The sequence below is a fragment of the Ctenopharyngodon idella genome, chromosome 6 (genome assembly GCF_019924925.1).
Source record: "Ctenopharyngodon idella isolate HZGC_01 chromosome 6, HZGC01, whole genome shotgun sequence".
Classification (NCBI taxonomy): domain Eukaryota; kingdom Metazoa; phylum Chordata; class Actinopteri; order Cypriniformes; family Xenocyprididae; genus Ctenopharyngodon; species Ctenopharyngodon idella.
In genome coordinates, this window is record NC_067225.1 from 20,712,470 (window position 1) to 20,740,383 (window position 27,914).

A 27,914-nucleotide genomic window follows, 5' to 3' on the forward strand; every position below is an offset into this window, starting at 1 on the left:
CCCCTTTTATTATTATTTGGTATGGCTGTTACCAAATATCAATGAGAAACACAATTTTAGATGAACAAAGCTAATTATTAATCAGATGCAGCTTTATTTTTAGTAACAGTAATACAGAATTTTCTCCATCATACAATACGTTTTAAAATGAATTGTATGCCATTTATCAACACAAGCCATCCAGCATTTAATATTCTAAAATCAATCTAGTTTACTGCAGTGTGCAACAAGTGTCTCACAGCAGCCACCGAGCGAACGCACAGAGTAACGTTATAACATTTTCAACACACTCAAATGTATCTAATATGATAAACAGCGCTGCGTTACCTCATTCTTATGACCGGAAAAGCGGCAGCGGCGCCAGCAACTGTGGCATAATAGAAGTTCCGCTGCTCGCGGCGTGTTGTGCTCGTCTCTCATTAACAATCGCTCCAGCGGCCTCGTTCAGCTCCCACAACACTGGGTTCTGCTCTGCTTCATACTACAGTAACGTTAATAATCGCATCCATGAACGTGATTTCTTCCTGAGTCCTGTCCCGATTATTTTCCACCGGCTGTGAGGTGAAGACCGCATGTCCCAAGATTCTGCGCTCAAACTTGGCGTCATCAAGCTACGCCTTTGTTTTGAATAGGCCTTTTTAGATATAGGGCTGGGACAATACTATTGATGCATCCTGATTTGTGGATCACTTCTGATATTTTCCAAATGCATCGGAAATTGATTCCGAGCTTAGTTATTAACAGCAGATGGCGCTCTAGGCTATTTTTTAACCGCATGCTCAAATGCTCACAAAGAAGACTGCTCGTGCGTTCTACTGAGTCTGACAATGTATTTGCACCTCAGAATTCTTTTATGATGCAAGAGTAATGTAAACAGCCCACTGCAAACACCCTTGTAATTCGCTTCAACCTTTTCGAACTTTAAGAATGATTATTTTATAGAAGGTTCAAGTAGTGTGTGTATGGAATTGGATGGAAGCAGAGTATGTCTGTTTCTAAAGCACGCAGTGCCATCTGCTGTTGAAAACTAAGCTCAGAATTTATTCGACAGAGAATTGCAATGCATAAGAAAAATATCAGAATTGATCCAGAATCATTTCTCGATTCGCGATGCATCGATGTATTGTCCCAGCCTTTTTTTATTACATAGTGAACCTTTACAATCAAAATGTAAGGTTTAAACCAAACCATAAGGAAAAACTAATACATTTGGCTGTAACATATTAGAGTAATTTTTTTTCAGTGCACCATAGGAAATGGGAGATACACATAAGTTACACACATTGGCACTGAAAAACATTTAAAAATCATGAACCCAGAAAAACTACTCCAGGGCTTTTGAGAAATCAATGTAGAGGCTAAAAAAAATCAACACACTCGTGACACAACGGCTATCTGCATCATGCTGTTTTTCCATCCCCCCACACACCTCTGTGAATACATAAGTACACAATGGACCTGAAGATATCTACAGTGCTCTGCTCCAAATCTTGCTGAAAATTTGCCAAGGAAATAATAAAAATATTAAAAATCAAAGAGGGTTAAAGCAGGCATTATAGCAGTAGCTGTTAGCGCTGGTTGTTCCATCTCTTCAATCCCCCTAGGCCAGTGCCTGACATCTCCACCACAGAAAGCAGCAGCGGTCAGGTCCTCACTACTCTGTCTTCCCCCACTGTGGCTTCAGGGAGAGAGACTTGCAGTACATGGTGAACTCTGCTTTATGGTAATGCTAGAAACAGCGGGTGGAAAGAAATCCCATTGGAAAGCTAGCACTGAACCACCCACTTAGCAGGCCTTCAGAATGGCCAAGATAAGTGTAGGTGAGAAGACAGAAGGTTATAGGTTAGCTGTAATGTCAAGTCTTACGGAGGCTTAGTCTAAATGAAGTGCATCATGCAAATGCATACAGAAATATGAGCTTATTTTTAGGCTATTTTATTCATTTTTCTATATTTTCTATCAATCCTCATTAATCTTTTCTTCTTTTTCTTGCAAACATTTTTAAATGGACAGCTCACCCAAAAAATAATCATGATGTATATGATTTTCTTTCTTCAGATAAATACAAACAAAGATTTTATCTGAGTCCATATAATGCTGTTTAATGTCTGCTGCTTTGCTGATGTTTGGAAAAACCACACAGCAACATGATGGTATAACCCTGGTGGATGAATCAATGTCTTTTGAAGCATAACAATAGGTGTGTGTAAGAAAGCGTTCATGAGAGGGATGTTGTGATGTGAGTGCAAGGTGAAGTTCGTGTGAGAAGTGGTGCTCCTTTGTTCTTCTGCATTACATTAGTGCAATGCGCTTATCACGTGTCACAACGTCCTTCTCATGAATGCTCATATGACAGAAGACCGTAAGTAGTGATTTATGGGTTTAATTTATTTTTTTTAAAGCAAGAAGATGAAGTATATTACTTCAAAACGGGAGAAATGTCTTGCAGGGCAGTTGGTCCATATCATATTAGTGTCATCCTTAATTTAGGATCTTTCATAGTTAACTGATAAAATAAATGCAAATTCTATAAAATAACAATAAAAATACTGTACCTGTATAGATTCATTCAGTTTACAGTTAGAATGCTTAGCAACACAACTAATTAAATTACTTGCAGGCCAAAGTTTTAGGCCGAATGTCTTCTGAATAAATGAGGCAAAAACCAAAATGTGTTTTGATTATTCCTGCTCTTTTCTACTATGTAAAAAATGTCTTATTCTTTTCAAATGTGCCCTGAGTGCAAATATGATCAGCATTGTTTGATTTAACCTTGTTGGCAACAGTAAATCAATATTGCATTTGTTTGACATTTTTCCAACTTGCGTAGCTGGCACGAGACATGGAGGTGATTAAATTATAACAGAATATTCATTTTTGGGTTATTTTAAGGTGCACTTTGTAATTGCTCTCTCATTTAAAAAGTTTTATTTTTAAAGAAATAAATAGCATTTTTGAAAAATGTTTAAAATTATGTATGCTCAAAAATCAGTAATCACTTCATGTTTGCTGATGAGTTGAGATTGCATGACCAATACTTTTTTCACTTCTCTCAGCAACCCCTCTGTAATTGGACACTGCACTCACTGAATAAATGAATCATGGATGACTGGGCATTTCTACAACTTAAACAATGACATAACCTCCTTGTTCACAAGGACTCAGTGTAATCAGATTTATATGGTTGACCAGTTTTTTACAGTATGTGTGTCCTAGTGGCAGGTGGCCTCACTACTTCAAGTCCTGTTTTAAAGGGGACCTATTATGCCCCTTTTTACAAGATGTAATATCACCAAAGTCTCTGGTGTCCCCAGAATGTTTCTGTGAAGTTTCAGCTCAAGTTTTGCCCCTATTTGGGTGTGAGCATAAACATGCTGTTTTCGTGTGTGTACCTTTTAAATGCAAATTATCTGCTGCTCCCTGCCTGCTTTCCAGAAGAGGGCAGAGCCTTTACAGCTTCTGCTTTGGATACTCCAGTAACAACGTCTCAGGTTACACATGTAACCATGGTTCTCTGAGAGGGGAACGAGACGCTGCATCCAATGACAACGCTTTGGGGAATGCCTCTGCGTGACTGTGTCTGAAGCATGTGTGCAACTAGCCCAACTTGATTGGTGCTGCGTCACCTTGTGACTTGTGATGGCGTAAGGCAGAAGCTACAAAGGGAAGCCTGCAAAACAGCAGTGTCAGCTTCTGATAGGCTAAAGCAATCCGCTCCCAGGCATGCAGGAAGTATGGCAAGGGGACGCAGCACCTTGTTCCCCTCTCAGGGAACATCTAGGTTACTAATGTAACCCCATTCCCTGAAGGAGGGAACGGAGACGTTACGTTGGACTGACATCATGAGGTCTCGCCTGGGAGCCTAATCACTTCCAAGTGGTAACAAAACAAGCCAATGAACATTGGGCAGTGAGATTTGCATGCCGAGTCACACCTACCCGTACATATAGGTATAAATATGACGTTACTCACCTTATTCATGCTTTGCTGAGGAGCCGAGACAGAATCCCGGCCATTCAGCTGTATGTCAGGGCTATGGTAGGGGGGATGTAACATCTCCGTTCCCTCCATCAGGGAACAGGGATTACATTAGTAACCTAAACGTTCCCATTCAGTCAGTCACGTCTGACGTTACGTCGGACTGACGTCATGGAGACCCTATTGAACGTGCCATAGCCACTGAACTGTTACGATTGAGATGCAGATGCTGGCAAGCTATGGAGTGCTTCTTTACAACTGCTCTCACAAATGTTGTAACCTACCCAGCACCCCAAGTAAGCCAGAGGTGAAGTCCTCCATGCCGAAAGGGATGGAAGGGACAGGGTTTACTGTGGGAGTGGTCGAAGCTGCAGTTCCTACCCCAGGGGAAGAGTCCTGTTCTGAAGCTGAATCTCCTCAGAGAACAGTTCAAGTGACGCAGATCTATAATGTGACGCAACCCCCCCCCATCCTTTTTCTGAAACATGACGTACCAGCTGTAGAACCCGGCATGTCTCTCTGGAGGAGGAATACATTCTATGGCCTCCTTCACAAGTAGACACTGAACTTCTTGTTCCATCACCCAAGCCTGCTCAGGGCCCACCACTGTGGATAACACCGTGTTGAACCTGGGTGGATGACACCTAAATTCTGTATTTCTGAATTCTGTACCCCTTGTGTACTGTACACAGGACCCACTGAGATATGTTTGGTAGCGCTTTCCATGCTGCCAGATAATATACTAGAGGAATCAGCCTTTCGAGGCTCCATGGGCGGCGGGGTTGACCAATCGGTTTCCTGAGGCTCCGTGGAGGAGCAGATGTATCTCGCTCCTTCTGAGAAGGGGGCGCCCTCAGAAGCCTGACCCTGATGTCAGGACCTCTTTCCAGAAGCCTTTTTGGAGAGAAAAACAGTCCTCAGATCAGATATATTTATTTATTTATTTATTTATTTATTTATTTATTTTTTGCCTGTATGAGGAGTTAGGTGTAGATGGCTGGGGCTGCCCCCTGGCAGCAGCCCTCAGGGATCGATGACAGCAAGGGATAAACCTCTGAAAGGCTGCTGCTTGTTTCTTTGCCTCCTGAAACCTCTCTGACTGAGCTTACCCCTCGGTTCATCCACTGTATCCCCAGTGGCTCAGATGCCGGGAGTCTGCGGAGACTCTTATGTTCATTGGTACATCCAAACAAAAAAACAAACAAAAAAAAACAGAACACTTGTAATGTTTATGTGGTGCAGATCCACAGACATTATATCAATAGGTGCTATAGCGAGGATATAATATGGCTAACTGTGTGTGCTTCACTCATTGCGGGATCTGTGCTAATAGGGCAGATCGTCACCAGTCATGGGTGGGGCTTGCCCTTACTGTGATGTCACATTAGGGGGAAGTCTGGAACAGAGCATTTTCAGACACTGCTTCTGATTTAAGGAGATTATAAAAAAGGAGTGGGTGGATTTTTACCATTATAGGCTGGTTGTTTGTACACATTGTGGACACACATCAATGTTCAAACACCATGTAAAAGTGAATTTTGCATAATAAGTCCCCTTTAATACTCTGAACACTGCTTGATAGTCCAGTCAAAAGTCCAAAAAATTCCTCATGCTAGAGTATTTTGCAATCAGAGAGGAAACAACTGATTCTCAGTAATGCTCAATGCTCAAATGGATCATTTTGCACAAATTGACCATCTCCTCCTGAGAATGATAGAAAAGAAGAGAGCATTCGTCTTTAGAGCACATGATTAACTCCCTCGGCACACAGTGTATTAGGGTTTGAGTGGGCTTTAGAACCCAGAAGCTGTAATGTGCAATCACAAGGTTCTCAAGAGAAAGAGGTCTTTGCTGCTTACATTGAACCCTTTTGAAACCTTTTGTTTTTCTGAACAAACAAATTAGTGCTCCCTTACCGATTTTGGTTTAAGTCAGGCTGGCGCGTGTTCTCCTCTTTGTGTAAATATTCAGCGTGTGCCTGTGTTAACGTCCTTTTCATAGACATCGTAAATATTTACACACAAATGAAATTTTGGGAAATTATTACAAAGCACTTTGTTTGCAAGCCCGGAATAAAGATTGACAAATAAAATTAAAAAAATGTTTGGATTTATGACCAGTGGACTAGTGCATCTCTATTTTTTTTATTTATTTTTTTTATTATAGTTCAAATCATTCCGCGGGCCGGATTGGACGCCTTTTGTGGGCCGTATTCGGCCCGCAGGCCGTATGTTTGACACCCCTGGTTTAAGTGCTTTAGTCAAAGAGAGTGCTGTTTTTCAGTGATGATATTCAGTCAGACTAATAACACAACTGTGAATGTGATGTTGTTTTTTGTATAAATAATATATTAAATAATATTTAGTACCTTACATGTTTTATTTTACATAATAGGCCTAATGCAGTTAGTTCTCCGTAAACCGAAACAGTACCAAACATTAGTGAGGTTTTGTTCCTGAACAAATCAGCGTTTTTGAATTAATCGTTTGTGAATGATTTGTTGACTCATTAAAAAAAGACAACCACTTGTTTTGTTGCTGAATGAATCAATGTTTTGAATGAATCGTTTCAGTGAATTACTCAATAATGACTGGATCATAAAGGCCTGCGGTCTAAAACCTACTGCCTTCTCATTTTTTTTTCTTATTTTATCTCTTCTTTTTTCACTTGTTTTTCTTTATGCATATTTAAAAGAAAACCTCTATAGCTTTTTAGTTTCCTAGAAAAAAAGCACATTTCATTTAAATGTCAGGGACTAAATTATCACAGCTGTATTGTTGATTCTTATTGCAGTTTCAAATACTGATTTTGTAGCTGTCTATTACTGTCTCCATAGACTTAGGGGACAATCTCATCTCTTTTTAATATGGCGTGTGTGTCATACAGTAAACCCCATGCTGGAGCAAGCTGATAAAAACATTGTGTATAAACCTGACTGATTTGAGAAATCCATCTGAGCTCTCAATCCACACATCTATATATCATAAAATATAACAAAGGGTATAAGCAGACTAATAAAAACATAATCCCTTTATTGTCAAATGCTACAGAGAAGGAGGACCTGTGGATTGTAGCATAGACCGTGTCATCCTGGTATTTAAGGTTATTTGAGTTGAGCTTATACTGTAGCTTCATAGAACATTTCATATAATTTGGGTTAAAATCTAGGATAAATGAAACATCTGTTTTGATTTTGTGAATAATTCCACTGAAAAGTACTAGGTGTATCTGTCACAGGGAATATAATGAGCAGCTGTTGGTACTTGGAGTTTTCTCAGTTTCTTTTTGCCAAATGATGTATTAAGATGTTGCCTATACAATGTCACAAACTGATCATTATGTTTAACATTATTTTAATGCAGGTTTCATACTTAGGAATTGCACCAAGAATGGCTGGACAGATATCTACCCATCCTATGGGAATGCTTGTGAGATTGTGGAGGACGTGGAATCTGAAACAGAGGTGAAAACTTCATCATTATTATTATTATTATTATTATTATTATTATTATTATTATATATTTTTTATTTTATTTTTTTCCAAAATTCCTTATTTAATTCAATGTGTTACTTGCCTTTTTTTTTTTTTTTTTTCTTTTTTTTTTTTTTTTGTAATTGTTTGTGAAATTTACTATCAATTTCTGAGTGAAAATTATGTCTATACCAATTTTTCTTTTTCAGTGTTAGACATCCTCAAAGAATCTTCCCCATAACCATTCTGTATTTGTACTTGTTAAAGTACTTGTTAAAGTAGAAATACAAAACAAATGCTGTGATCTTATTGTTCCAAAAAATGGAGCTTCTGGGTTTTGGTTTGCTCAAGTTTTCCATCAAATGTAGTTATATACAGTATGTAGTTATTTTTACCCTAATTTCAGTTGGTGTTCACTGGCACGGAAGCAAACGGGCATTGTTACATTTCCAAGATCCTGTCCTGGATTTTTCGCCTCTTATTTGCATAATGTTGAGTGTTTCTTAGCTTTTAAAAACATTGTCTAAAAGGGGCTTTGCACTGTCATGGCTTCACATTCTTCCACGCAAGCGTTTACGCAGCTCCCATAGAGAATGAATCGAAAACGCCTGCTCACCTCGCACCATACATGTACACGTTCAGTCAAGCTTATTTGTTGATCTCTTTAGCAACTCGAAAGACCACTTTGCTTTTGTTAAAGAGTTGATGGGAGCGAATTAAAAATGATTTACTCACCTCAAAGCATAAATATCCTTTCTTCTGCCTGGCAATTCCTTTGTATTATATCTTTCTCTTTTTGTGCCAGAAGACAACAGTGAAATGGTAATGAGAATAGAGACACTACTTGTTCCTAATGTGAACAAACTAATTAACAGAAGTTGAATAAGTCAGATAAGAACATAATACTCTCTCTCTACTGAGTGCTAAATTTAATCTCTACTACTTTAACTCTATATTCATAATGACTTTCAGCTTTGCCTGCATCAGGGGAAGTAGCAATGGGGTTATAGATGCACCTGAAGTATAATTAGTTGCAGATGCTCTAATCCCAGAACAAGCTGACCTGCTTTTAATATTGGCTTTGTCTCAAGACTAAAAAATGCAGGATTCAGAGGTAGGAATGTTTGCATATCATGTTGTCTATTAAGATGCCTTTTATCTGTTTTTGAATTTTGAAGACAGCATTATAAGCATTTCCCCAGTGAACAAATTTTTTTTGAGAACATTTTGCTAACATTCCTATTTAAGTTATAAAAACATTTCTGAATGTTCGCTCAACATTCAAAACATCCAGTTTTTTAATGTTTTGAAAATTCCATTTTATCATTTTGTATTATAGGAACGTTACTATTAAATGTTCTCTGAATGTTCTGAAACAATTAGTAACATCTAAGATAAACATCCAACGAAAACGTTTAAAAAAAAAAATAACTCTGAAAGAAAGCTAGATTAATGTTAATGGAAGAATGTTCGCTCATAACTTTGAGAGAACCTTCCCAGAACGTTAGCCAAAGTTCTGGGAATGTTCTTTGTTAGCAGGGCTTTTTCTGCCTACGATATCCCACAATCTACTGCGTGCAGTTCACAGGTTGGTAACAATAAAAATGGCCTCTGATGGAGCGTTACATTTATTCATAGGTTTCCATTTTTCCATGAATATGTTTAAATAATTTAAAATAATAATACATTTGACATATTTTTATATATATATATATATATATATATATATATATATATATAATATAATATATATACACACACACACTTTTTTTCAACATAACTATTTATATTTGATTGGCAGCTGTATTGAGGTTGTGGCATAAATAACAAACAACAGAATGAAGAAATGCTATTATTTTATCATTAATTTTTAATTCATTTTGCTGCACACTATCATTGGTTGAATATAATCTATTATAACATCCATATTTCAGACCTTATGGTGAGACTCTTCTTTTCCTCATTCAGCCTCATACCCTCTATGATTCATGAAATCTACACATTTAGAATTATTAAAATTGAATTATCAAATTGTCACATTCAGTACAGTGGGACAGTGTATGTAAGAATAGATTTACAAACAATGTACACTGAAATTTGTTCTAATTGTGTGTCAATAAGGCACAATAACAACAAAAATTAACTTTGTGAAAGAAAAATGTTGAAGTGCACCAATCAAATTGAAAAGACTTTGAGAAGACTTTTTCATAATTTTAAAATTGTTCTTTTTATGTTTTATTTTTTCCCCTCTTTTCCAGACCACATATTACTCTACTTTCAGGCAGGTGTACACTGCGGGCTACGCTACCTCTCTGATTTCCCTCATCTCTGCCATCTTTGTGTTTACAGCCTTCAGGTACTGTAAGAATCCTCACTAAACTCATGTAGCCTCACAAAGATCAATAGCAATTTTAATCAGTAAGATTTTTGTGACAATTTGTTGAATAATCTGGCAATCAATTTTACCCTGCCCAAAACAGGAAGTTCCACTGCACCAGAAACTACATTCACATCAATCTGTTCGCCTCCTTTATCCTGCGAGCCAGTGCGATCTTCATCAAAGATGCAGTTCTCTTTGCTGACGAGAATCTGGACCACTGCTTCATGTCAACAGTGAGATTCTCCAACTGTCACAGGCTCATGAAGATTTTATTTTATTTATTTATTTATATATATATTATATAATATATTATTTATATATATATATATATATATATATAATATATAATATATACACGTCATTCAAATGAATGAGCTAATTGCATATATATATATATATATATATATATATAATATATACACGTCATTCAAATGAATGAGCTAATTGCATGCTATTCAACATTTCAAAGCTTATGTTCCCCGTCAGCATTGCGGTCAGTGAACACATTAGGTCACAATGCATGTTGCTGCAGCATCCATCTGGAACAGGTAGAGAACTTACAAAGCTTTATGCCAGTTTCTGTCAGCATAGTGACACTAACTTCCAAAGACGAATGCTCTCTTCTTTTCTATCATTCATTTTTTGCATCCATTTTTCCGCCCGTCAGTATCAGCCGACTCATCGGTGCCTTAAAGGCACACTTTTCAAGATCTGCCTCCGCTAGAACTCAAACACCTTCTTTGAAGTATAAAAAACACTTCTTGCATAGCTAACACATTTCTTCCCCTTGCTCTACGATGGTATTTGTGCTGTTTCTTATCAGAACTACTTAATTTCTCATCCCTAACATTATGCTGTGTTGAAATGTCTGAGCACTGCAACAATATCATACTTTAATTTGCAATGCAGAGGTTTTGAAATTTGCTACATGCTGTGTACATTTTATGGTCTTATATCTTCTGTGGAAAGATATGTCTTCTAAGAACATACAGTACATCTTGACAGAACAATTACAATCTCTAATCCTGTCTTCCTCTTCAGAGCTCTTGCAAGGCAGCGGTGGCTTTCTTCCAGTTCAGTATCCTGGCTAACTACTTTTGGCTGCTGGTAGAGGGAATGTATCTACAGACTCTTCTAGCTTTAACATTTGTTTCACAGAAGAAGTATTTCTGGTGGTACATACTTATTGGCTGGGGTAAGTGGGTACTATAGCAGGTACTTCAGAACATATTGTTATGTTATATGATTAAATATTACTAATTTAGACTACTGGTTTTGGACAAAAGTTTGGAATAATTAAAATTTTTTAATATATTTGAAAGAAGTCTCTTATGCTCACCAATACTGTATTTGTTTAATCAAAAGTACAGTAAAAACTAAATTTAACAAAGCTACATTTTCAGTCATTGCTCCAGTCAACAGTGTCACATGATCCTTCAGAAATCATTCTAATATGCTGATTTTGTGCTAAAAACATTATTATCAGTGTTGAAAACACTGTTTTTTGCTGCTTAATGTTGAATGTACCATTCAAAATTTGGGTAAGTAAGATTTAAAATAATAATAATAATAATAATAATAATAATACTTATTATTATACAAGGATGCATTAAATTGATAAAAAGTGACAAAGTCATTTATAATGTTACAAAAGATTTCTATTTCAAATAAATTTTGTTCTTTTGAACAGCACCAAATCCACATATTAGAATGATTTCTGAAGGATCATGTGACACTCAAAACTGGAATAATTGCTGCTGAAAATTGCCATAATGTAATAAATTATATTTAAAAATATATTAAAATAGAAAAGTTATTTTAAATTGTAGTAATATTTCACAACATCACTGCTTTTACTGTATTATAATCAAATAAATACAGACTTGGTGAGCATAAGATTCTTAATAATTCCAAACTTTTGAATGGTAGTGTATATTATTATATGTGACCCTGGACCACAAAACCAGTCATAAGTTGCACAGGAATAGTTGTAGCAATAGCCAACAATACATTGTATGGGTCAAAATTATCGATTTTTCTTTTATGCCAAAAATCATTAGGATATTAAGTAAAGATTATGTTCCATGAAGATATTTTGTAAATTTCCTACCGTAAATATATCAAAAATTATTTTTTGTAAGTGGGTACACATCGCTAAGGACTTCATTTGGACAACTTTAAAGGTGATTTCCTCAATATTTTGATTTTTTTTTTTTTTTTTTTTTTTGCACCCTCAGATTCCAGATTTTCAAGTAGTTGTATCTTGGCCAAATATTTTCCTATCTTAACAAACCATACATCAATGGAAATCTTATTTATTCAGCTTTTAGATTTCAAAAATTTTTTTTTTTTTTTTTTTTTCCTTCTCTTCTGTAGTGTAGTGTAGTTGCATGATAGTGTGGCCTTGTGTATTATGTTCCATTGATGACACCTGTAGGCATCAGATGGAGAAAAAAAAGGAAAAAAGGAAATTCTGGTATTTTCCCAAGAAATCTCAATCACAAAATTACTGCTCTTACAGAAGATACGAAACCTACTCTTGATAACGTTTCAGCAGAGTAACAAACGTTTTACAATTTGATGACATTTTATTTGTTTAATTCCTCTGTCTGTATCCTCCAGGTCTGCCAACAATAATACTGACCATCTGGGTTCTAGCAAGGAATTTTTTTGATAATAGAGGGTAAGTCCAGATTTATCTGAGTGCTGATTGTGAAAGTGCAGATTCCATACAGATGTACTCATAAATAATCATTGCAGGTGCTGGGATGACACAGATGTTGCTTACTTTTGGTGGATTATCAAAGGACCGATCACCGTATCTCTCCTGGTATGAGTAACCATAAAACACAGCTGATTTGATCATATATATGAGGCCACATCTGGAATACAGTGGAAAACATTGGTTGCAATACTATATTATGAATGTATTTTTCATGTGCCATGAGCACTACACTAAAATTACATATAATATCAAAATGACACACTTTTTCTTTTGCCCTAGTCATCGTGATTGTTTCTTGGATACAAGTATCTATTTGAACATAGTGTGTTGATGTGTGCTGTATATGATCTTTTTATACATCTATTATACAGAGATGCATTCTTGCTTTTTTTTTTTTTTTTATCTAGATCAATTTCTTCATCTTCATAAATGTGATCCGGATTCTTGTGCAGAAGCTGAAGTCTCCAGGAATGGGTGGCAATGATACAAACCACTTCATGTAAGGCCTGAAATGCACACTCAAAGCAATGAGCAGCAATTTAATATAAAAGTGTCAATGTTTGATTCACAAACAATTGTCCAATACTTGTGGATCAGTTGTGCACATGCTACTAAAATAATGCATTATTGTCATGTTGAAATTCATGAGTTGCAAGTATCTGTTTTTTTTTTTTTTTTTTGTTTTTTTACATCATGAACAATTTTTTACTCGCACACGCATGCTGCTTTTATTTACAGCCATCACAGTTGATGAACTTTATGTATACATGTAGGAGACTGGCCAAGTCTACTCTTTTCCTGATTCCTCTGTTTGGCATGCACTACATGGTATTTGCCTTCCTCCCAGAGAACACTGGAGAAAATGCTCGTCACTTTCTTGAACTTGGCCTGGGCCCGTTTCAGGTGCGCACAACCAGCCATCTATGAAATTCACATACCAATGCTCATCACTTGTGGAACTGTCTGATGTACGATGTTATGTGATTACATTATATACATTAATTATATATTAAAGTGCACCTATAATGCGGTTCAATAAAGCAGAGGTTTCCAACCCTGCTCCCTCTCCCATTATTCGCATTAACTCTTTTTCACACAAGTCAAAAAACCACCTCAAGCGAGCGTAAAAACTTTTTTGCAAATTAAGGGATTTTTAATAGAAATTTCCATCACTCGTCTCTGATGCGATGCTTCAAAATACGCATAAAAGCAGGGTGATGGAAACAGCTACTGTTGTATGTGGCCCAAATGAGACACAGCTTCTCTCTTTCCAAGAGCCTAATCTGCTTTGATTGGTCAGATGGCCCAGTCTGTTGTGAATGGTCTACTGCTTACATTGTGTGTTCGAAAACGAAATGCCCATTTCCTTAATTTCAGCTCTGGAGGCTTCCTCAGCACTTGTAGACGCAGTGATAAAGAACAGTAACAATGTCATTGGTTTTACTGTATCAATTTCGAGCCTCAGTCCTCATCCTTTGGAAGTGCATGCAAAGTGGATTTGCTTTGGCAGCACTGAAAACAGCGCCTGCTTGACATGTCAACAAAACGAACCAAATTCTTCCAGGCCTCAGCTACAACTACAGTGTTTGAAGGCAGGTAAAAATTTCACGTTGTTCGCTTACAGCCAATGAAGATCATATGTAGATTCAAACAGAAAGTAATGCTGGGGGACATGCTAAAAGATATTTTTTAAATCTTATAAGATTTTCATAATGTGAGAGACCACAAACATGACGATAAGAAGTCAGATTTAACTGTTTTGTTCCTCTAGTGCAGGGGTCTCCAAACTCGATCCTGAAGGGCCACTGTCCTGCAGAGTTTATTACCCTAATTAAACACACCTGAAGCAGCTAATCAAGGTCTAATTAGGCATTCTAGAAACTTCCAGGCAGGTGTTTTGAGGCAAGTTGGAGCTAAGCTCTGCAGGACCGAGTTTGGAGACCCCTGCTCTAGTGATTGGAGTGCCACGATGTGACTAGGAAAGCACACCACACACTAACAGATTCCATTCACAAACAACCAGAGTCCCAACTGTGAACACATGAAATCTTGCAAAATCTCTCACAGTCAAACGTGACTTTAGAGTAAACAAACATGGCGGATTACGAGCAAGAAGAATTGGTGATATTAGTGTTTAGACTGCTTTTTACAGAAAATTTGCGAAAATAAAAAGAAGGTTTGAATGAAGTTGTGTTATACTTCCGTCAGCTTGCTTTTTGAATTGGTATCATTTCTTCTGTAGAGTGCGTGCGCATTTGTCCTCTGGGTTCCCCCCACACAACAGGATTTCTGATCATTCAACATGTTGAATATTTACGATGTGAGATAGGTGCGGCCCCGACGTTCTTCCGAGCAGATTCAATCACTCTTAACACGCATCACACCACATGAAAATCTGATAAAATAATCTGTAGAACCATAATCGGGAAAGATTTTTGGAAGGGGAGAATTGGGCCCAAAACTGGTCCAATTATCTTGTAGTGTGTGGCTATCTTAAGGCTGGAATTATGGATGACTTGTTTCAGGCAGTTCAGAATCGGTTCTTTCTTTTGGGAGACAATAACTCCATTTATCGTGCACTTTGATCTTTGGAACTTTGCAGACCTTTTAGATTCACAAACAGATATATTACACACCAGATGCAAGGTAATATCCGAAAAAGCATAATAAGGGCACTTTAACATATATTAGCAGCGCATATAATGTATATCACATAATATTGTTTCATAAATTATATTTGGTAAACAATATAAAATATTGGAAATAAATATTGAATGATATAATGTCAACTTATAGCTGCAAAGGTTTTTATTTTATGTTATTATTATTATTATTATTATTATTATTATTTTAAATTGAGCTGTTCTGTGATTTGCTAATGCACCCTTACTGACTGACTGTAATATTGTGTTTCTGTATATCTCAGGGTTTTGTTGTGGCTCTGTTATATTGTTTTCTCAATGGAGAGGTAAGCCACAAGTTTTTCCTAATTGTAAATGTGTGTAAAACAGGAAACATGCTGATTTTAAAATGTTCTTTAATTTGTTTCCATTTCAGGTACAAGCAGAAATAAAGAAGAGACTGTGGAAGTGGCAGACACAAAATTATTTGAGATACAGTAAGAGAAGACGAACCCTCTTCACTGAGAGCAGCACAGTCACACAAATCTCAGTTTTAGAGAAATCCAGCCCTAAGGAGCTGCCCTTAACCGAGTCCCACAACAGTGTGTCAACCGTCTGAAAACAAATCTTTACAATTTCACCTCATTCCCTTTTTCTCTTTCTCTTTCATGAAACCTTTTAACCAGGGTTCTTCAGCTCTGGTCCTTGATGTTCACTGTCTTGCAGGTGTTAGTTTTTAAACCTGATCAAACTCACCTGGCTGTAATTTTCCAGTAATCCTGAAGATCTTGATTAGCAGGTGTGTTTGATTAAGGTTGGAGCTAAAGGACAGGAGGGCCAGATTTGAAGAACCCTGCTCTATGCCATAAGACACAAGGTAAAATTGATTGAAAATGTTAAAATCCATGCAAATTCAAGCATTGTGATAAGGTTATAAAGTGTTGCTAAAATAATCCAAAGATATATTTCTTTTTTTTTCTGCACATTGAGGCAAGCATTCAGCTCTATACTGATAAAAATATTATTTATTCATAACCCAAAAAGCCTTTTCCCTACTACTCATTTAAATAAGATGGTTGGCACTGACTATTTACAGAGCAAATTCCAATGCAGGACAGTTCCCCCAAAATCTCATTTTGTGATTCCCCAACAACTTTCATATATGGAAAAGAGCAGCTTGCTTTTTGTGGAAAATGATGATTGTGTTTTAAATGTGTAGCTCTGTAATTTGTATTTATCACTCCATCGTTTGTCATTTGAGACTTTTGGTCTGCCTGCCTTGAAAGTTGAGATTGCATAATGTGTAGATGTTGAATACAGCTATTTGCCTTACAGTAAACAGACCTCATTTTAGAATCTTCACAAATAATAGCTATCAATTAAAAAAAGAAGGTATTTTTATATTCATAAAGGCATTCTTAATCTTTTATTTTGTAAATTGTGTTTTAAGGCACCATATTGCACAGTGCGCTGGCCCTGTATGTGTAAAGAAATATAACATTTCTACAGGGCTTACAAAGTATTTTTCTTATAGCAGGTATTTTCAAAATATTTTATTCATTATAAATCAAACTGATTTGTTTTAATTAAATAAACCATTGGGATTTGAGAAGGAAAAAAATATTCATAAAACACTAATCAATCTTAGTACAAGGAGACCTTACAATGTAGATACAAATTATAAAAATGATTAATAATCATGATATGAGTATTATGAGCAGTTATAAGTATTACAATGAATAATACTATTTTGAAAATGGCCTATTTAAGAATCCTTTGCAGGGCACACATCTGGAGCACTAGACTGTAAAGTTTCTTGTTTGGTAGAAATGTTATCTGGTTTCATTGTGGTGTTGTTGCTGAATGGATTTGTAAATATCCTTGCTGTATGTAGTAGATTTTACGTGATGTATACTATGTTTGCAGACATTTGTGCTCAGTTATTTGGTGGATTGATTTATAAATATAGTTTCATTAATATTAGTGTTTATTACCATTAATAATAATAATAATAACATCATTAGTGCTTTTATCACAATATGATATATTTTATTTTGCAACATTAGTTTATGTGAAAGTTAAAGGGTTAGTTCACCCAAAAATGAAAATTATCCCATGATTTACTCACCCTCAAACCATCCTAGGTGTATGATCATCTTCTTTCAGACGAACAGATGATTGGTTTTTGTAAGAAAAATATCCATATTTAAAACTTTATAAAGTAAAATAACTAGCTTACGGCCGACGACCATACGCATCATTTTGCGGCGGAGTGAACTCTGACCTGACGCGTGCGCAAGATGAGAGGTGCCGCACGTGATTAAGTTAGCCGTTACGCTTTCTCCAATGGTAAGAGATACATCTCCCTCTCATCTCCCTATAATATACAATCTCTGGTCATACATCGCGTCGGGTTTATTCATTTGACACAAGTCGACTTGGGCAGTATGCGTAAGGTCGTTTGGCGGAAGCTAGTTATTTTAGATCATAAAGTTTTAAATATGGATATTTTTTTTCACAAAAACCCATCGCCGTAAGCCGTATGGATTATATTTATGAGGGATGGATGCATTTATTTTGGGCTTCAATACACGCCCCCCCCCATTCACTACCTTTATAAATCTTTAGAGAGCAAGGATATTTTTGAATATATCTCCGATTGTGTTCGTCTGAAAGAAGATAGTCATATACACCTCGGATGGCTTGAGGGTGAGTAAATCATGGGTAATTTTCATTTTTGGGTAAACTAATGTTCATTTTCAGTCTTTTGTGAGTCTGGAAAGAACATATGTAGGGTATACATGCACACATACGGTATATAGGCTGTATAAAGTTTGAATATACTACAGTAATGTCAGTGCCATAGTGCAATAGTGTTAGTTTTTTTTAAATTGCTAACATACTTTTATCTGTTTGAATCTGTAATCACATTTTCAAAACTCTAAACACATTAGCACAACATCCGTCTGTTGTGACCATACCATTAAAGGTGCAGCATGTAGGATTTCTGTCCGCTAGAGGTCGCTAGAGGCCTATTCAAAACAAAGGCGTAGCTTGATGACGGCAAGTTTGAGCGCGGAATCTTGGGACATGTGGTCTTCACCTCAACGGACGGTGCAAAAGAATAGGGATAGGACTCGGGAAGAAATCATGTTCATGAATGCGATGATTAACGTTATTGTAGTTTGAAGCAGAGCAGGACCGAGTGTTGTGGGAGCTGAACGAGGCCGCTGGATCGATTGCGCAACACACGCCTCACGAGCAGCGGAACTTTTATTATGCGCAGTCGCCACCGCCGCTTCCGCTTTTCCGGTCATGAGTATGAGGTAACGCAGCTCTGTTTATTATATTAGATACATTTGAGAGTGTTGAAAATGATGTTATAACGTTACTCTGTGCGTTTGCTCGGTGGCTGCTGCAAGACACTTGTTTGAGAGACACTGCAGTAAGCTAGATCGATTTTAGAATATCATATTAATAAATGCTGGATGGCTTGTTGATAAATGGCATGCAATTAATTTTAAAACGTATTGTATGATGGAGAAAATTCTGTATTACTGTTACTAAAAATAAAGCTGCATCTGATTATGCTATGTTAGCTACTTCACAAAATAGTGTTTTTCTCTGAGGCATGTTAAAGCATGGTACTCGCAAAAAATCAAGAAAATTAGATTTAAACAATAAGACTAAACGTGTTGAGCTATATAACAATTAGTTTTCTGTCTATAAATATATCAAAACAGTTGTTCCCTTGTCTATTAAAATGTGTAATATATTAAAGCGTCTTTGGTGTTTCCATGGTTTCTACAAAATAAAACCGGAAACCGAGGCAGACCGAGGGTTAACACGGGTATGACGCAATTGACAGGTGACTCCTCACATGACCCGGAGCCTTGGCTAAAATTGCTATTTTCTCACGATTTACAAATAGTTGGATATATTTGGGATATTGTAAGTACTCAAGTGAACAAAATACTGGCCTATAACACTGGCCTAGTGGTTTTTGGATATTTTACTGCAAAAATCTTACATATTGCACCTTTAACACAATTCATGTCATTTTCACACAAAATGCAGTCAGTTAATGTGTTTCTAAAACGCTTAAATTTTCTTTTCATACAAGCTTACCCAATACAAAAATTATGGATCTTTCTGATCTTGTTTACAAATGCTTAAACACAGTATGCCAGAAATGAAGACCTAATGTTCCATTCTTTAAATATAGTATAAAACCACTACTTCTGCAACAAAAGCAGCGCAAAAGTATTGAAAAAAAATACACTGCTCCAAAAAATTAAAGGAACACTTTTTAATCAGAGAATAGCATCAAGTCAATTAAACTCCTGGGATATTGATCTGGTCAGTTCAGTAGCAGAGGGGGTTGTTAATCAGTTTCAGCTGCTTTTGTGTTAATGAAATTAACAACAGGTGCACTAGATGGGCAACAATGAGATGACCCCCAAAACAGGAATGGTTTTACAGGTGGAGGTCACTGACTTTTTTTTTTTTTCCCTCCCTACTCATCTTTTCTGACTGTTTTTCACTAGTTTTGCATTTGGCTAGGGTCAGTGGAGCTCGATTGAGCTCGATTGACATTTGCCATTGAACACCAGAACTGGCAGGTTCGCCACTGGCGCCATGTGCTTTTCACAGATGAGAGCAGGTTCACCCTGAGCACATGTGGCAGACATGAAAGTGTGTGGAGAACGTTATGCTGCCTGTAACATCGTTCAGCATGACCGGTTTGGTGGTGGGTCAGTGACGGTCTGGGGAGGCATATCAATGGAGGGATGCACAGACCTCTACAGGCTAGACAACGGCACCCTGACTGCCATTAGGTATCAGGATGAAATCCTTGGACCCATTGTCAGACCCTACACTGGTGCAGTGGGTCCTGGGTTCGAGTATGCAGGCAGTTCCTGGAGGATGAAGGAATTGATACCATTGAATGGCCCTCATGCTCGCCTGACCTAAATCCAATAGAACACCTCTGGGACATTATGTTTCGGTGGACGCTGCCAGGTTGCACCTCAGACTGTCCAGGAGTTCAGTGACGCCCTGGTCAGATCTGGGAGGAAATACCCCAGGACACCATCCGTTGTCTCATTAGGAGCATGCCCCAACGTTGTCAAGCATGCATACAAGCATGTGGGGGCCATACAAACTACTGAGTACCATTTTTGAGTTGCTGCAATGAAATTTCAGCAAAATGGACTAGCCTGCTGCATTTTTTCACTTTGATTTTCAGGGGTGTCTTTGAATTCAGTCCTCTGTAGACTGATAATTTTCATTTCCATCAAACAATGTGGCATCCTTTCGTTCCTAACACATTACCCAGTCCATATCAGTATAGATATCCAGATATAAAACAAATATACTGAAACAACTGATAAGCATTTTTAAGTATCAGATCACTGAAATATTGAGAAATGGCAGATTCCAGTCTCAGTTGGAGGCATAGTCAGGTGTTGAAGTTCTTTTCATTACATTGATATACAGTAAAATTGGACTCTTTGAATTGTGTTTGTTCAGTGTGGATGCAGAACAACACATGAACAGAGAGAGAAAAAAATAATGTCTGGGCAAAGGAAAGGAATAGATGGAGAAGGAGAGGAGTAGTTGGATCAGGACAAGGGAGAAGAGGCAGGGGAGAGGAGGAAGAATGTGTGCATGAATAGAAAATAAAAAAAGTAATTGTCTGTTTATCTCACAATTATTTTTTTTGTCTCAATTCCTAGTTTATATATGACAATTCTGAGAAAAAAAGTAAGCAATTGTAAGATGTAAACTCACAACTGCAAGAAAAATATTAGAATTGTGAGAAGTCACAATTACCTTTTATACTTTTTATTCTGTGGTGGAAAAAAAGCTTCCATAGTAAAGGCCATGTATGTTGGATTTGTTGTTGATCAATGGCAGCAATTTCATGTTTTCATTTCATTAAAAGCTTCATGTAAAGCTTTTACTACAATGATTCCACTACCACGGTTTCATATATGCAGTCTGCGTAGGGCACTTACTACCAAGGGGACACCATCCCACGCTCTATGGGGGAACCATTAACACCCCACCCCACCCCACCCCAACCCCAGAAAGCAATTTCAATGGATGTGACATCTGAAGTTCTGCATAGGGGACCCATTTGACCAGTGGCTGCCCTGAGCAATTCGGTTACTTTCTTGGTCTTTTTTTTTTCTACTGTACATTCTATAAAGTAATGACTCATATGTTGCCAAGAATGCACACATTCAACACTCAACCAAAAATGTAGAATGGCTTACATGTAAGCATTCTACTTTTACTGCAGTAAAAGGAAACTGAATTATAAAAACAATGGATTTCATATTTTCTGCAGGTAGAACTGAAACATAAGTAATACAGTTTACATAATGCCATCAACTGTTAGTATTTTGACATTCATTGCACTATGATTGGCTAAATGTTCATGTTGGATAGAAAACTAGTGCTAGTGTTTTAACAGGATGACTCAATTTTGAATCAGGTTTGCTATGTTTTGATAGTATATGTAGAAAAAGGTTTTTAGCATTTTGAAATGTAGATTTTGTATTTATTTAACAAAATATGGTTTGGGGCAGAAAATTAACTATTTGGCTAATTGTGTGATGTACAGGTAGGTGTGCTGTTTAGAAGAGTTTAGGGGGAAAAAAAGTACTTTAAGTATTGGTAAATGCTTGTTAGCAATTTTAAAAAAATGTAACTCGGAACAACCCAAATGGTTTTTTTTTTTTTTTTTTTTTTTTTCTATCACATTTGTTTATTGCTTAATCATGTTTTCAGATGAGAACACATTAGGGACCATGGATTCAAAACCATTACAAAAAAAGACTGTGAATCAGGAATAGACCTGGCACTTTCTGTCATTATGATTATAGCATATGCTATGCTAAAATGTATTTATTTATTTTTAAATATTATTGTATATTGTCTTTCTCTGCTTGTCAAAACATTACAGATTCCCGTTCCGATAACTTCTGTAAGTTCTGTTGTCTTAAATGTAAGCGTTGTTGCTACATTCACCAACCTGCCTTAACGTATTCAGTTATCAGATGTGTATTAGTTTTGTTAAATGTTAAATGTGTGGAGTAAATATCTTTATTTTGTGCTTTGTGACATTGTATTCTTGTATGTAAATGGGCACCAATACCATAGGCATTGGTAATGGAACTTTGATTGGAAATTTAGGGTACGTTTACACGACAACAATGTACTAAAAACACAAGTTTGGCCATTAAATGCAACAAAACGTAAACTTTTTATGAAAATGTTGTGTAAATGATCCCCTAAACTGCAACAATTTTGCAGCATTTCTCCTTTAATTGATCAAAGCAGATGCACTTGTTACTGTATATTTCCTCAATGTTTACATTTGTATAAAAAAAAAATCATAATTGTCTTAAAGACGCATTAATACATTTTTAACATCTACATTTGCTGCCTTCATATTTACTTGGATAAGGGATGATTGTTAGAAAATTGCAATATCAACTTTACTTGTCAAAAACATTTAATGATGTTTTAAAATCAATGTACAAAAAATTGACCATACATCCAACAAAACAATTTTACATCACAATCAGTGACATAAAATATGCACAATGAAAAAGAAAAGCATAAAAAGTAAGCAACTGTCCACAAAAGCAAGTTTAGCTGCATTTAACATCATCTAGAACATTCAATAAATCTACTGTCATTACAAATCTCCAAAACCACTTTAATGTTAGTATTCTAAATACTGTATTTCTCTTTTCTGTGATATGTTTGAGTTTAAAGTAAGAAACGCTCAAAGTTTCCACATGTAGTTTGTGTGAAGTGACATTAAGTGTACTATACCCCTCCATTACAAGTCAAATCTCTTAAAACAACATTTTATATATTACATCTAAATCCATAGCTTATTCTACCTACAGTATTAGTTATCATACATTGTCACACAATTTGAATCTACAAGAAAGAAAAAAAAATCGAATGCAATTTCTGTCGTAAAATATAAAACCCCACAGATTTTCATCTCTATACCCGTGTAACACTGACAGTTTACTTCATTTCCCATCAGCCTGTTTTTATGTATATTCTGGTCATCAGTAGTGGAAATCTGCAGTTGTATTTGCAGGCACATGTGCTGAAAGGTCAATAGATTCTGTTGAATGTTGTAAGAGGTATAAAATGTGCAGATTTTCTAGTTCTGGGTAAGTTTGTGGAGAATCTGTGCCAGCACTGCAATCCCACTACTGTAAATGAGAGGTATTAGAGAGCTGTTAGAGCAAAGTATGCCATTTAAAATGGTCTTAATATATTATACAAAAATCACTGTAATAATTAACAGGATATATTAAAAATAGTCATGATGTGTTTTCAAGAAAGTGCACATGCTTGTTGGCCCTATAGGTACAGTAAGACTCACTTATTTTTGTCATTGTGGTATTCTCTTGAAATGACAATATTGCTGTACATCAGTATAATAAGCCACCCACTTTCTTTGTATGCTTTAGCAGACACTAGATCACAGGAAATGCATGCATCGTTTAAAAGGAATATGCAGCGATGCTGCGAACGACACATTTAAACAACATTATCAGCAAGAGCTCTTTAGTAGCAATTCAACTGAAAACTAAATGCAGAATTCTCAATTTTAAAATCAAACTTCTGCGTAGCCTACGTTCTGTGAAATGACACGCTATTTAGTTATTTTGACATTTACACTAAAAAATATTACAAATAATTTCTCTGCTTTAAAGTGTCCACAATGTACAGTATTGCTAAAGCTTGTTTGCTCAGTGCTGTCACATTGAGTAGAGTGTAATGCTAACACACACTGATCATGTCACTGAATTAAAGGTACACCATGTAACATTTTTTCAAACTTAACAAAATTTTAGTCAATACATCATCAATTCTTCTTCCAAAATGTGTTTTTGTCTTACCATGGTAAGCTTATTATAAGTGATATCGAGCACGCTGAACTTCGAACTAGTGTTGTCAAAAGTACAGACCGCGATACCAAGTCGGTACTGAAATTTTTAAAAAAATGATGCTTAGAGCGCTGTTGAGCGGATTCGTAAACACCTCTGATTGGCCTTTGTGTTCACGCACTCATCAGATGTTTCTGTGATTGGCTACAATTATTAACCCATGGGAGCATTTGAAAGCACATGTAAGTGTTTGAATTTGAAAGCGATTTGAAAGCACTTTGAAAGTGGGAGCAGGAGCGTTTGAAAGCAGGCGTCTATCAGCTGACCGGTCCACTGATAGACACCTGCTTTCAAACGCTCCCGTGTGTATCTGTGTGCTCGGTGAAGAGCGTCATTGATGTCTATTTACAACATGTTTTTGAAGCGTTGATCATTGTAGCCAATCACAGACATCTGATGAGCGTGTGAACACAATGGCCAATCAGAGGTGTTTACGAATCTGCTCAACAACGCTTAAAGTGTCATATTTTTAAAATTTCAGTATGATGGTCAGTACTTTTGACAGCACTACTACTAACCGCTTAACAGGAGTCTGTTGGCAAAAAGAGAATGCGACAGAGCTTGTAATAAAACAAGAATCAACATTGGCTTTGCTTTTCAGAGATGAACTAGGGAATTTGAAATGTAAAACCGACTCTAAGATGGCGTTTTTATTACAGGTGGGTAAGGTATTTTATTGAACAGATAAATTGCCATATGTAGCTCTCTAACAGAGTTCATTTTAAAGCATTATCTATTGTGAAGGGTCATATTCATCCGCACAGAGCCGGAGCACAACCAAAACAATGTTCTTCCGCAAATTGCATGCAGTTTTGTTAAAAGTTACATAGTGTACCTTTTAAAGAGACAGTGTTTAAACATTTTACGGTGTTTAAATTGAATATAAAGATTTTTAAACAATTATTAGTAAATTGTTTATTGTTGGCTACTCACAATTCTTTGCCATATACATTTATTGGAATCAAAGTCATTCCATCTTAGAAAAAGATCCCACCTAGACCTAAATTATGTCAGGTTAGAATTCACATTTAAATAATAATAATAATAATAATAATAATTGTAAACACTAATTTCCACTTAGTCAAATTCAAATGCTTAATAATTATAATCTATAATACAGTATATTGTTATATATAATAAATATTGATCATATAAAACATTAAATTATTTTTGACCTTGTGTGCATTTTCTTTTTGCAGTTATTATTTGAAAAACAAGGAATTCTTTTGTAATAGATCTGTTTAAACACCAATAAAAATGCTTCACAAAGGGAGAATATATAAATGTAAACAGTTTCTTACATTGGGGAGAAAAACTAATGTATCATGATCATGTATGCAAGATGTTTGTTTCTTTCCCAAATTCTCCAAATCAGCTTTTCTCAGTTTTTGGAACTGGTTTTTCATATCAAAATAACATGACACGAACTTTTGTTTTTTAGCATTACAAAAAGAAAATAGAAGGCCCATAGAAAGTTATGCCAAAGGGGGGAAAAAAGCTAGCTTGAATTCTCTGAAGGCCTCTTGGTTTGCTGAAGCATAATAAAAGCACTTTCACAGAGGGATGAAATTATATGTTGCAGTTTGCTGTTTTAAAACCAAACAATTGTCTCTTTTGTGCAACAAAAAGGCACTTTGAAGAAGAAAAAAAAACATCTTCATATGCAGTGACATCAGTTGCAAAAAACTGCAAACTAGTACAGCAAATGACGTCTTAAGGGGTCAAATATCCAAAAATTAATCTTTGGAATCTTACAAGTGCTCTATTTGCAAATGCGTTTATGACATTAAATTACAAAATGAGCAAAATATATTATGCGTCAGAAAAGCTATAAGACAATTATCCACTTTCAAACAGTAATGTAAGAGAAATTTAGCATAAAAAGTAAAAATGAATTTATTCATTGATATGAGTGTAAAGATTCATAATTATTTGCTGTAAATTCACTCTATGACAGCTAATAGTCAGAGAAGTGGGGAGATGTGGGTATAGTTTTGTCATATCCCCCCCATATTACCCAGTTATATTTTAATATTTGAGCTTTGTTGCATTGTTATATTCTAACTGACATTTTCTGTATAGCGGCTGTTAAAAAAATAGAAGCACATGAAGTACAAGTGGAATCCACTCATGAAAACAAGTTGAGATACTGTTTTAAGGAGGTTTTAAATGCCAGTTCTGCTTTGCAAATGTTCGTTTTGGAAATAAGTCACATGACTGTGTAAAAGATTTCAACACTGCCCAAGAACCGTCCACAAAGCATGTCCACCAAATAAAGTGTGTCATCGTTTGTCTTTAAACTTGATTTTTTTTTTTTTTTTTTTTTTTCTTGCAATCCTTCATTTTACAGTTACAACTTATGAAATTATTTACATATTAAATTAGTATTGGGAACTGGGACTCAGTTACTGATTAAGCTCCTGTGGTTCCTTCTTCAAAAAATGACTTTTTCATGTCGCACATCCCATTATGATAACACCGGTGACTGTCGTCATCCTGTTCAACTGATATATTTTTTTGTCAATGAAATACTGAGAATCTCGAACTGTCACAAATCTTCGCAGACAGTGAAAAGAAAACATGAGAGACTCTTGTAATATTGATATGTACAAATGTATCCATCTCATACAAGACCTTCAGCTTGCTGGATGGAAACACTCCTAACACTGAATAGCTATGGACTCATTACCTCCCCTTGGCCTGTAATTCCTTTCAGTTCAGATCAAATCCAATACGACCATATCAGAAGCATCCGTGTTTGCTTGGCACACAATAGATCATTGGCTGTGAGCTCCTCAGAGTACCATAGCAAAAGCCTGTCATCTATGGACGGTTGACAGATATTACAGCTTCAACTGACACAATACAGACTTTAAAGAAGATGAAACAGGACTTGGATGTTGATGTAGATTATTGTGTAGCTCTAGTTCTGAGGAGTTTGGTCTTCAGTCTTCATGTGGCTGGTGTTTCAGCCTGCAGGCTGGACATGCGGATCTGTGAGCTGCTCTTGCTGAGGATTGAGAGCTGCGTGCCCCCATTCACGCCACTGCTCGCCAGGGACGGATGCCTGTGCTTCATGTCCACGGCAAAATAGCGGTTCACCGTCCAGCTGCGCCATTTTCGCTTGATTTCCGACTGCACCTTTGGGGAGAAACTTCAGTGGGTTATTAAACTGATTGGATCCTACAAGAGAACATCTGCAGATCTCTTTCTATGCTGGTCATGGACAAGCCTGAATTTTAAATCATCTGGTTAATAATTTACACGTAAGGCTGGTGTAATGAGCACTGCAATGAGAAAGGGCATCCAGAGACATTTCTTTATACAAACAGAATGCATTTTTTTTTTTTAAATTAGAAATCATGAAATTAATATTTTACAATAATTTTATAATAAAATATTTTTTAATAATAATAATTTTATAATAAAATATTTTTGCAATTAAAATATACATTTATGTATTTCACAGACACTTTTATCCACAGCAGCTTACAACAGAGGAAAATAATGTTTTATATACAATTTATTTTTCTAGATTTGCTCACTTAATAAGAATCATAAGCTGAAGTGTTGTAAAATACATAAAGACTGTTTTTTTTTTTTATTTATTTTTTTTTTTATAGGCTTTTTAGACAGACAGATTGAGAGTGACTCTTGAAGGACCAGCACCACATCCTCTTGTACCACTGTTTTGGGAGTTTATTTTTAGTCCATCTCCTACCCTGAATTCCGTTTTGCAAAGAGGGGC

At 36.2% G+C, this 27,914-nt stretch overlaps 2 protein-coding genes across 3 annotated transcripts in view; one reads left to right on the forward strand and one right to left on the reverse strand.

The window, feature by feature from the left end:
- ghrhrb (growth hormone releasing hormone receptor b) overlaps positions 1-22,622 on the forward strand; it is a 38,208-nt gene extending 15,586 nt beyond the window's left edge. For both annotated transcript variants that reach the window (XM_051897082.1, XM_051897083.1), the window contains 10 exons: positions 7,341-7,441; positions 9,709-9,806; positions 9,931-10,063; positions 10,872-11,025; positions 12,453-12,513; positions 12,591-12,660; positions 12,963-13,054; positions 13,329-13,458; positions 15,482-15,523; positions 15,613-22,622. In XM_051897082.1, coding sequence (XP_051753042.1) covers positions 7,341-7,441; positions 9,709-9,806; positions 9,931-10,063; positions 10,872-11,025; positions 12,453-12,513; positions 12,591-12,660; positions 12,963-13,054; positions 13,329-13,458; positions 15,482-15,523; positions 15,613-15,795 — 1,064 coding nt within the window. In that variant the 3' untranslated portion in view covers positions 15,796-22,622. The remainder of the gene's footprint in view (positions 1-7,340; positions 7,442-9,708; positions 9,807-9,930; positions 10,064-10,871; positions 11,026-12,452; positions 12,514-12,590; positions 12,661-12,962; positions 13,055-13,328; positions 13,459-15,481; positions 15,524-15,612) is intronic.
- Positions 22,623-22,683: 61 nt separating this feature from the next.
- The window catches only part of adcyap1r1b (adenylate cyclase activating polypeptide 1b (pituitary) receptor type I), a 36,893-nt gene continuing 31,662 nt past the window's right edge, over positions 22,684-27,914 (reverse strand). The window contains exon 14 of the mRNA XM_051897084.1: positions 22,684-27,307. Within this exon, the coding sequence (XP_051753044.1) occupies positions 27,119-27,307 (189 nt within the window). The 3' untranslated portion in view covers positions 22,684-27,118. The remainder of the gene's footprint in view (positions 27,308-27,914) is intronic.